This window comes from Lactuca virosa, chromosome 8, assembly GCF_052849685.1.
Source record: "Lactuca virosa cultivar CGN04683 chromosome 8, Lactuca_virosa_CGN04683_v6, whole genome shotgun sequence".
NCBI lineage: Eukaryota > Viridiplantae > Streptophyta > Magnoliopsida > Asterales > Asteraceae > Lactuca > Lactuca virosa.
The window spans coordinates 374,419,453-374,430,690 of record NC_136433.1 but is presented as its reverse complement, the minus strand read 5'-3'; the positions used below and the strand labels follow the sequence as shown (position 1 = coordinate 374,430,690).

Genomic DNA, 11,238 nt, shown 5'->3' with positions numbered 1-11,238 from the left:
TCAAGGTTTAAGTAGAGAACAAAAGGATTGTGTTAGGGCTATGGGATTTGGGATTTTGTTGTGGTCGAATATGATTGATGTGCCGTTGAAGATTGTTTATTATGTTCTTGATCATTTTAATTTTGAAACTTTGAAGGTGGATTTTGAAAATTGTGAAGTTAGTGTTCATAGTAAGTCTGTTCATGAGATGTTAGGATTACCATATGGTAGCTCATTACTTTCAAACATGGATTACATTTTCGAGAATAATGAAGAGAGTTGTATGTTTGAATGGAAGAAACAGTATGAAAACATTGATAAATTGTGATTGAAACAGCTAAAGAATGAACTTGTTCGAACTAGTGCAGCGGATGATAACTTTAGAATCAATTTTTTGGTTCTTTTTATTAATACATTTTGTGAGTTTAACAGCATGGGAAAATGTAATCTGAATCCATTGTATTTACTCAGAAGAGATACTGATTTAAGTAGCATTGACTGGTGTGATTTCATTGTCAATTGTTTGGTAATGACGAAGAAGGTTTACAACCCAGAGAAAGAATCTTCTTTCTTTTATGGACCAGCAGCATACCTTATGGTACGTGAGCTAAATTTTGATATTAAATATTCTTTTTAGTTGTAAAAATATGTTTGTTTTTATTTTTAAGCGTATATGATTTTATAATCATATATGATTTATTATATATCAGACAGCATAATCATATATGATTATATATATATATATATATATATATATATATATATATATATATATATATATATTAATTAATGATATATTTTATTTGTATAAATCATATATGATTGTATAATCATATATGATTATATATTCTAATTTTTTTTAATTATATATTACAGATGATAATCATATATGATTATTCATATATATTATGATTAATGATATATTAAACTGTATAAGTAAATCTTTTTAGAAAGTTAACTTATTTGTTATATATGTTTTTTGTAGTTGTTGTATGTGGATAGTTTCAAGTTTGATCATTTGCAAGTCACACATAAACGTCCAACTATTTTTTATTGGGCGTCAGAGAAGATAAGGTTTCTTGAGGATATTTTACAAGAGAATGGAGGATTTGGATGTGGAGATGTTAATGAACCATATGTTGAAGAAGAATGTCAAGAATCTGAGTATAATGAGGAAGAATCTGGTGATGATAAGGATGAATCTGATGGTGATGAGGATTTATGTGATGAGGATGAAGAAGATTTTCATGTTAATAAAGTTAGTGATGTGGAGGTAATTTTATAGTTTTATTCATTTATTATTTTATTAGTGTATTCATTTATGACTTTCTTATGTTTAAGGATTTTATTTGTAAGTTTATTATTTGTATGTAGGTGTATGAAAATAAAATTCCATATATATATTAGAAGATGGAGGATTTGAAAAAGGATCTTGTTGTAAAGATATATGAGGGGGTGTTGAAATTTCCTCAAAGTCAAAATTTGAAAATTTGGAAATTCTTATTTCATGTTGAAGATTTAAGCACAGAAAGTTTTAATTTCAATTATGTTTCACAACAAAATAAAAAACCGATATTGACACCTGCTTTTGTTCAAGTTAATGATGAAGATTATGGGAATGATTTTCTGAATGATGATGAAAATGTTGAAGATTATGATCAAGGGAAATGTTTTGGTGGTCAGGGGGATGGAAGTGGTCCACATGAGGGCAATGTTGGTAAAAATCATGTTGAAGGTAAAGGTGATGATAATGATCATGTAGATGAGGATGATATTGGTAAAAATAATGATTTGTTGAATGAGAAAGATGATGAAGATGATGAACAAGGAAATGGAAGTGGGTGCAATGAAGAAGAGGCCATGAATTTAAATTATGTTGTTGAAAATGTTACTAAGAGTGTGGGTCTAATTGATAGCCAGGAAGGTGTATCTTTTAGTCAATTCATTTGTGATCCAGTTGTTGAAAGTATTCTTAAAACTTTGGATCAAGGTAAGCCTATTTTATTATTATATATAGTTTAATCATATATGATTTTAAATTTTTATATTTGAATTTTATAGGTACTGAAAACTTGGTTCATGGTTGTATAAATCAGAAACGAGTTGAAGATGATGTGAATGAGAATTTGACTGGTTTTGAGAAAAATAAATTTGATGATAGTAAGTATTTATTTATGTATTTTTTATACATAATATATATATATATATATATATATATATATATATATATATATATATATATATATATATGAATATGTTATATAGATGATTCACTTATGATTTTAATAATTTAGGGGACTGTAAATTTGGGTGAGGATGATAAAGTTATTGTAGCAAAGAAGGATGGAGAAGGTGAAGATGTTGAAGTTGATTTGGATTTAGGGAAAGCAATACAAAGATTGTTCAAATAAAAATAAAGATGGAGGTAATTAGTTTATAATTATTTTTTATTCATATATGATTGTGTTTATAATTATTGGTTATTGATATATGATTTTTATAATTTTATTGGGTAGAAACTGCTGAATATGGTTTAGAGATTATACAATGGAAGGATTCAAAGGAGACTCAATCACTGGAAAAGGATAAAGTGGAAGGGAAAGTTGAGAAGTTTTTTGTTCCAAGTTTTAGTCTTAGATTTAGTCAAGATTATGAAGGTTCCAAGAAGTCACCTCAAAGTCAAAGTTCTTCTGAACGGGGACAAAGAAAAAGATTAAGGATAGAGTTTATTTGAAGAAATCAAGTGCTGGTCCAGAGTGTGTTATTCCAAATGTTGATGTTATTAATGGTAGTCCAGTTTCTTTTGCACCCCCTTTGGGTACATTAAAAGGACCATCAAAACCTATTTATGTCAAACCTAAAGAAATAAATGAAGAAGGAACATCAGTAGTAGATGTCAAAGGAAAGAGAGAAATGAAGTTTTCTTATGTTTATAAGTCACCTTTTAAGGAAAGTTTAATTGATTTTAAACCAAGTTTGACACAAGTAGAAAATGTTGTTTGTGAATGGCTTTTCAGCCTTCAAAGAAATCCAGGGTAATTTTTTTAAATATAATTTTTTATTTTTATAATTATAATTTTTTATTTTTAATGACATTTAAATAAATATCAACAGGGATATTGTCTTGCTTATGGAAACAGATGTTATGGGTTTTAGAGCTAATTATGAAAGTCTTTATAAAAAAACCTATTTGCATGTAAGTGTTCTTGATTCATGGTCTAGTATACTAAATCGTGAAGAGAAATTCAGAGATGTTGTTAATTCTCCACTCAGATTGTTCATGAATGTTGACACTGTAAGTTTTTATTTTATTCTTTTCTTTTTATATTTTTATAATCATTAATAGTTTTTTTATTAAATATTTTACATTTTATTATATAATCATTTCTGATTTTTTATATTACAGACTTTGTCATTTGAATATCATCATTTGAATGAAACTGGAAAATATAAAGTTTTCAAGGAGAACTTCTTTCGTAGTGTTTCTGGTGATAGAGACTTGAAGGTTTTGGAGGATGTTGATATGGTATATTTAGTTTTTTTATACATTTATATATATTTATTAATGTTTTCTTTCTAATATTATACATGTTGATGTTAGGTATTTTTCTCTGTTTTGAGGCAAAAGCACATATATCTTATTGTTATCAATCTGAAGAAATGTGCTTTTGAGGTTATTGATAATGGTGCAGATGATGCTAATTTTGATGATAAGTATGGTGCAGTTTTTAAACCTCTTGTAAGTTTCAAATCATATTTATAATTTAGATTTGAAATCATATATGATATGTTTTATAATTATTATACTTATATTTTTCTGATGTGAAATCATATATGATTTTCAGAAAAAGTTTTTTTTGAAGTATCTAAAAGAGATCAATCATGTTAAAGCAAATGAAATGGCTGATAAAAATCTTACACCAGTGAGATTGATAATGTCATGGAGGACAGTTTATAACAAAGTGGATTGTGGTATTTTTGCTATGACACATATGGAGAGTTATTTTGGAGAAAAATGTTCTAAATGGAAATGTGGTCTTCCAAAAGAAGGTGGTTCTCAAGAAAAAAATTCTAGAAAAGTTGAGAATGAAATATGCAGTAGCAATTTTAACTTCTGAGATTAATACAAAGCATGATGATGTGTTGAAAGCTGCGTATGAGTATCAAAAAGTTGATCAAAATATTCGTGGTAAGCATGTATATGATGCTCAATGGAATATAGAAAGAAGGTTGTCGAATTTTTTTTGATTGAATATTTTCTTATTTTAGAAGTAAATGAATGATGTTATAAGAACAAGTTTGTTTATGTTGTGTATGTTTTGGATATTCTGAAGAATGTTTGTTTTTATGGTGATGAAAAACAAGTTTATATGTATTTTGGTGGATTTTATTATGTAAGTTTGTTTGTATGTAATTATGTTTTTAGTGTTGATTATATGTTGTTTATATGTAATCGTTAGTGATTGTATCGATTATTTTTTTTTCTATTTTTGTAATCATAAATGATTATATATGTTGTACATCACATTATAATTTATTATATCTTTTTCTCGATAAGTGATCTTATCTTTAGTGCATGGAATACATCACCATGCAGAATCTTATCTTTGTAAGATTTTAGTTTTGTTTTTTAGTGTTTGTAGTGAAGAATCTTTTATTTATAAATGAAAACAGATTGGGACAACCATATAGTGTTTCAGTTGTGAATATGTTTGTATAAAGGGGGTAGCCTCGTGCTACCCCTTATATTTGTTCAAAGATGAGTGCTTATACTTCCCAAATGGTTAGTTTTTTATATTAATTTCTTCAATTTTTAATTTAATTTTTTTTATATATCACCATTACTTATTTATGATGTAAACAACTTCCATTTCATTTCAGGTAAAATACGGACTCTATAAGTCAAAAAGAACTAATTTTGCTGTATCTAATAACATGTTCCCCATTTTTTCAAGATTCTTGTCCTTTTATTCGTAGCTAGATTTTCATACTGATTGTATCTTACTCCAAGAACGCCACTTACACCATTACTTAAAAAGTTTATCTTGATTGAACATATCAGATATTTACTATATGTCTTTGAAGTAGAGGAATGTTGTTCATTTAAAGAAGATTTCTTTTTAATGAACAATATTTCTCTACATCATATATGTAGTAAAGATTTGTTATGTTCAATGGAGATAATCTTTTTAATTAATTGTGGAAGTCTTCTTGGAGTCAGCTACAATCTGTATGAAAATCTAGCTAGGAATATGAAGAACAAGAATCTTGGAAAATGGGGAACGTGATATTTAAGACTTGTGAAATTATTTGTTATTGAAGATTTTATCATGTTTGATCTTATTCTATGATGGGTGATTAGAATTTGATTTTCTAGATGTATATTGCTATGTTTATATTTTTTATGAACAGTGTTGTATATTTGTTAGGAGCAATGTTGTTGTATATGGTTATATGTAATGAGTTTTGTAGTAGAACTTTGATGTTATTTATATGTAATCATATTTTTAATCACTTATGATTAAACAAAACATATGAAGTGGTATTACATAATCCTTTATGATTATATATATTAATATTGTATATGGTTATATGTAATGAGTTTTGTAGTAAAACTTAGATGTTATTTATATGTAATCATAAATGATTGCATGTATTGAATAACAGTCAACAGATTACATAATTATTTTTATTTGTATAATCATAAATGATTATGTAATACCACGTCATATGTTTTGTTTAATCATAAGTGATTATATACTTTTGTAACCATAAAAGACGTAAAGTTAGATAGAAGAAGGTTTAAGATAGAAAAAATTAAAGAAAACTGATTTGTTGTACTACTAATAAAATCAAAGAAAGAATTGTCAAAGTAAATTCTGTTTTATAAAAAGAGTAAAGTGTACCAAACAAAAAGTATATTATTTAGAAAAAAAATCCTGAATTATTCATTACTGATTAAACTAGTAATTATCTATGTAGCTTTTGATGATTGTTCTACTGCAAGTTTTATTGGGCATGTACGCAAGTTATGAGGAGCCCTTTCTCCACATCCTGAGCATCTTCTTGTTTGCTTGTTTGAATTTTTATATACTATTTCTGTTGCACTTTGAATTCTATTTTTCTTTCCACTTCCTTTATTGCTTTGAACATTTGGAACATTGATGTCAATGTCTTTTGGAATAGAAATGCCCATAAGCTTTCCTACATCTTCAACATTTGTCCTATTTTTCTGCAATTTATTTGTAGGATCATTCTCGTATTCCTTCAGCATGCTTTCTGTTTTCTTAACAAACAAATCCATTTTGTCTTTATTTTTTCTTACGTATTCCAAACATGCTTCAAAGTTGTAGTATGCTTGATTGACAGATCTGTTAATTTCACTGTCTCCTGTATCATATACATGTCTACCAAAGTGATAATGCCTTGATATCACATCCTTTCTCCAATGATTCTCAATGTACTGTTCAGGTATTTCCTTAATTCCATGTTTCATGAGTATGTTGAATGCATGTCTACACAAAGTACCAAAGCGGTTGAAGTGTTCACAAGTACATTTTACATCATTTATTGGAAGTTTTATTTCTACCTGTTCAAAAAAAATTAAGGCATTAAGTGTTTTATAATCATAACTGAAAATTGTTGTATTTTACGTTTTGATTCATCAAAATTTAAAATAAGAATATATTACCTCAAATTCTGTTTTTAGATCACTGTTTTTGTTCATTTGTTCCACTTTGTATAACTCCCATCCGTTTTTTGTTCCAATATGTTTGTATTGGCAGTACCAGGAACCTTTGTAGATTTCTTTCTGTACCTCATAAAACAATGTACTTGTATAAACATTTGCATAATGTTTTTCTATTGGTCGCGGTGAAATAAATGTATATACTGGCTTCTTTGTTTGATGATCAAGCTCATTTTGTGTATTTCTTTGTTTTTGAATTGTTTTGTCATAGTTCATCATGAACTGTAAAAGTAAATTTCCAGATTGCGAGTAAGTGTTGAAGAAGGAATTCATGCTTTCTGATCTTGAAGTGGTTTTCATCAATCCAGACATTCTAGTGTCACTGAAGTATGCATGTATCCATTTGTCATGTAATTCAAACATATCATTGAACCATCTTTTATCTTCGAGGTTGAAGTCATTAATAATAAACTCCCACTTCTTCTCAAATTCATCAGGTTGGATATGCATGTTCCATACAAGCTTGTTAAATCTTTTCTTGAAGTCTTTGTTTTTAAATAAATTACCAGTAACCTATGAATGAACAATTTTACTTATATAAGTATAAATTATATACTTATTTGGATATATAATATATGAGTAATCAAATATGATTATGTACTGTAATGTAGGATTAATCATATATGATTATACAGTATGATATCTGATAATTCATATCATTATAATCATATATGATTAATGATATATGATTAACTGTTCTAATAATATGAATTATCAGATATCATAATATATAATCATATATGATTATATACTGTATTATCGTATATCTTACTATATAATCGTATATCATTAATCATACATGATTATACAGTATGATATCTGATAATTCATATTATTATAATCATATATGATTAATGATATATGATTAACTGTTCTAATAATATGAATTATCAGATATCATACTATATAATCATATATGATTATATAGTATGATATCTGATAATTCATATTATTATAATCATATATGATTAACTATTCTAATAATATGAATTATCAGATATCATACTATATAATCATATATGATTAATCATATATGATTATATGGTATGATATATGATAATATAGTATATAATCATATATGATTAACTATTCTAATAATATGAATTATCAAATATCATATTATATAATCATATATGATTATATACTGTATTATTATATAGCATACTATATAATCATATATGATTAATCACATATGATTATACAGTATGATATCTGATAATTCATATTATTATAATCATATATGATTAACAATTATAATAATATAAATATCAGATATCATACTATATAATCATATATTATTATACTTTGTATTATCATATATCATACTATATAATCATATATGATTATACAGTATGGTATCTGATAATTCATATTCTTACAATACTTAATCATATATCCGATAATTCATATTATTAGAATACTTAATCATATATGATTATATAGTTTTATTTTTAGGATACCATTGCTTGTAGTTTTTTCATTATGTGCCACATGCATAGTTTGTGTCTTGAATTTGGTAAGACAGATTCCACTGCTTGTTTTATTGTTGGATCTTGATCAGTTAGAACAATTTTTGGTGCTTTCCCTTCATGAGCTCTAAGAAAAGCTTTAATTAGCCATTAATACGACTCAAGTGTCTCTTTACTCAGCAACCCAACGCCAACAGTAACTGATTTCTTGTGGTGGTCAACTGCTGTGAATGGAACAAATATCATTTTATACCTATATAAAAAAAATGTGTTTAGTACAATCATATTTGATTAATAGTATGTTTAAATTTAATTGTATAATTTTTTTTATTTTAATCATAAATGTATAAATTATGTAAAGTATATACATTAACTTACTTGTTTGTTCTAAAAGTTGCATCAAAAGATATAACTTGTCCAAACTCTGCATAAAAAGCATTTTCTCTTTCATCTGCCCAAAACATAGCAGCCAACATATCTCCATCACGTAGGAACTCAAATGAATCATTTGGGTAATGATCTCTACGATCATTCATTTTGTTTATCATTATTTGAGCATCCTTGTAACATAATATTCTATTTACTCCTATCCTCAAGTTTTTGTAGTCTTTTACCTTTGCCCCTACATATGATATCCTCCTTTCAAAACTACTCGTATTTTGTGAGCCATTTTTGGACCAATTTTAGCTTTTGATGCACGTACTACAAACTCTTTTCTAGAATATGACATATTTCTTGCCTTTTCGTATAAGGTCTTTCCTTAATACTTTCCAGTGGGTGGTTGTGCAATTCAAAGAATTTCTTAACTTTGTAATCTGTTGTTCCATAAACATTTTCAAATATAATCTTTGTTCTACACCCAGTAATTATCTTGTTCGAATTTGGTTTCCTCTTGATAGAACTTGTAGCCAACATATCACAAGGTTTTGGTTTATCCTTGCCACCCCTATTGCATATAACATATTTTTCTTTTATTATTTGGCTATTGTATTTTGATTGCCTACTCAGTCTTGTTTGAAAACCTGCCATTTCTGCATAATCAGTATACATTTTTACTGCCAAATTTAGTGATTTGAAAACGTTGTTTACAATTGGTACAAATTCAGTAGGACATCTGGTTTATATTCAGATTCTTCAATTATGTTACTGTAATATGATTCATTTGTTGAATTGAAACTTTCACCTGATAAAAGAAGAGAATGTCAAATATGTTATTATATAATTTTATGCTGTAATAATCATATGTGATTACCAATATGTATTTATATAGTGTAATATATTATTCATTATATTTTAGTATGAAGAATCATATATGATTATAGATATTAATATATTATTAGATTTTAAATCATACGTGTTTGCACATTGTCTTATATGATTAATCATATACTATACTGTGTAATCATAAATGATTATACATATTAATTTATAGGTAATCATACTTGATACTGTTTAATCATCTATGATTAATCATATGTATTTGTAGTTTGTAATATATGATTAATCATATTTTATGATGTATAATCATATATGATTATTCATCCTAATATAAGATTAATATATATTTCAATTTGAAACCATATATGATAAATCAGAATTACAAACTATAAATACATATGATTAATCATACATATGAATAATCATATATGATTATTCATGCTAATATAATCATATTTTATGATGTATAATCATATTTTTTTTGTACAATGTCTTATATGATTAATCACATATTGTATTGTATAATCATATATGATTATACTATTTAATATATAATTAATCATATATTTAGATCTATGAACACATATGATAAATCATATGTGTTTTTAAATTGTTATATACAATTAATCAAATGTTAGTATGTATAATCGTATATGATTATACACCGTAACATATAATTAATCGCAATTTATATTGTATAATAAAAAAATCAGAATGAAGTGTAGAAATTGTAATGTAATATGTAGTATTAAAACAAATTATTTGTACCTTCAATACGAATCGTATTTTGAAGTTCTTCAGAAGTCAAAGAAATTGAATCGATTTGTTCGTCGTTACGAGATGAATTGATTTCAGCTACAATAGTATCATTTGCGATCGACTCGTCAATTTCTTTTGAATTCGACATCATTTATGAAAATTTGATTCAATTTTCAAATGCTCTCTTGAATTGCGTTGATGAATGCGATGTGCTTGTTTCTTCGATTTGAGGATTATGTCTCGTATTTATGAAGATATGAACTGATGCTCTGTTTCGATCGTTTTTTTCGATTTGAAGATTGCAATTAATTTGATAACAGATTTAGTAAAAATAGAAACTTTATGATGATATTGAATGATTTTTGAAGATTGAAATGATACGATTACGTGATTGATACTGAGAATCGATGATTTAGCGATAAGATGATTTTTAGAGAAGGAAGGTGTTCGCTTTCTAAAAGTTAAGCTGAAATTTACTGTTATATCCATGCATCATTTAACAGTTGAGGGAAGTTGAGGGAAGTTGAGGTTAAGTTCCATTGGCTGATGTTTAATCTCACAATCTCTAGTTTTTTATTAATCTCAAAGGAATCATCCCCTATATATATATATATATATATATATATATATATATATATATATATATATATATATATATATATATATATATATATATATATATATATATAGGGGTGAGATCGATTGATAACTCATAGTTTCCCGAGAAACCGAGAATTAAAAGTGAAGCGTTGGATCAAAATTATTTCATTAAGGACATGATCATCATCTTACCAATCTCATTTAATGTTTAATTTTTTGTGTTATTGAATATATTAATATAAATGTTTAAAAATTTACATAATAAATCAAATTTTCAGCTTTTTTTAAAAATAGTTCGATTTTTTTTAAAAAGTGCAGATTTTTTAATTTTTTATAGAAAACATGAATTTTTGAAAAAAATTTTGAAATTTTTTTTTAAACTGCAACTTTTTTAAAGAAAACTATATTTTTTTCAAAAAAAAAACTACAATTTTTTTAAAAAGCTGCATTTTTAATTAAAAACTG

General features: G+C 26.0%; 1 protein-coding gene across 1 annotated transcript; it reads right to left on the bottom strand.

Annotated features, from left to right (window-relative positions):
* Positions 1-5,924: 5,924 nt before the first annotated feature.
* LOC145134557 (protein FAR-RED IMPAIRED RESPONSE 1-like) lies at positions 5,925-9,219 on the bottom strand. Its single transcript, XM_079069395.1, has 4 exons — positions 8,575-9,219; positions 8,188-8,449; positions 6,671-7,240; positions 5,925-6,568 (listed from the first exon to the last, which is right to left on the bottom strand). The coding sequence occupies exons 2-4, from the start codon at positions 8,218-8,220 to the stop codon at positions 5,954-5,956; spliced, it is 1,218 nt and encodes a 405-aa protein (XP_078925521.1). The 5' UTR covers positions 8,221-8,449; positions 8,575-9,219; the 3' UTR covers positions 5,925-5,953.
* Positions 9,220-11,238: the final 2,019 nt, after the last annotated feature.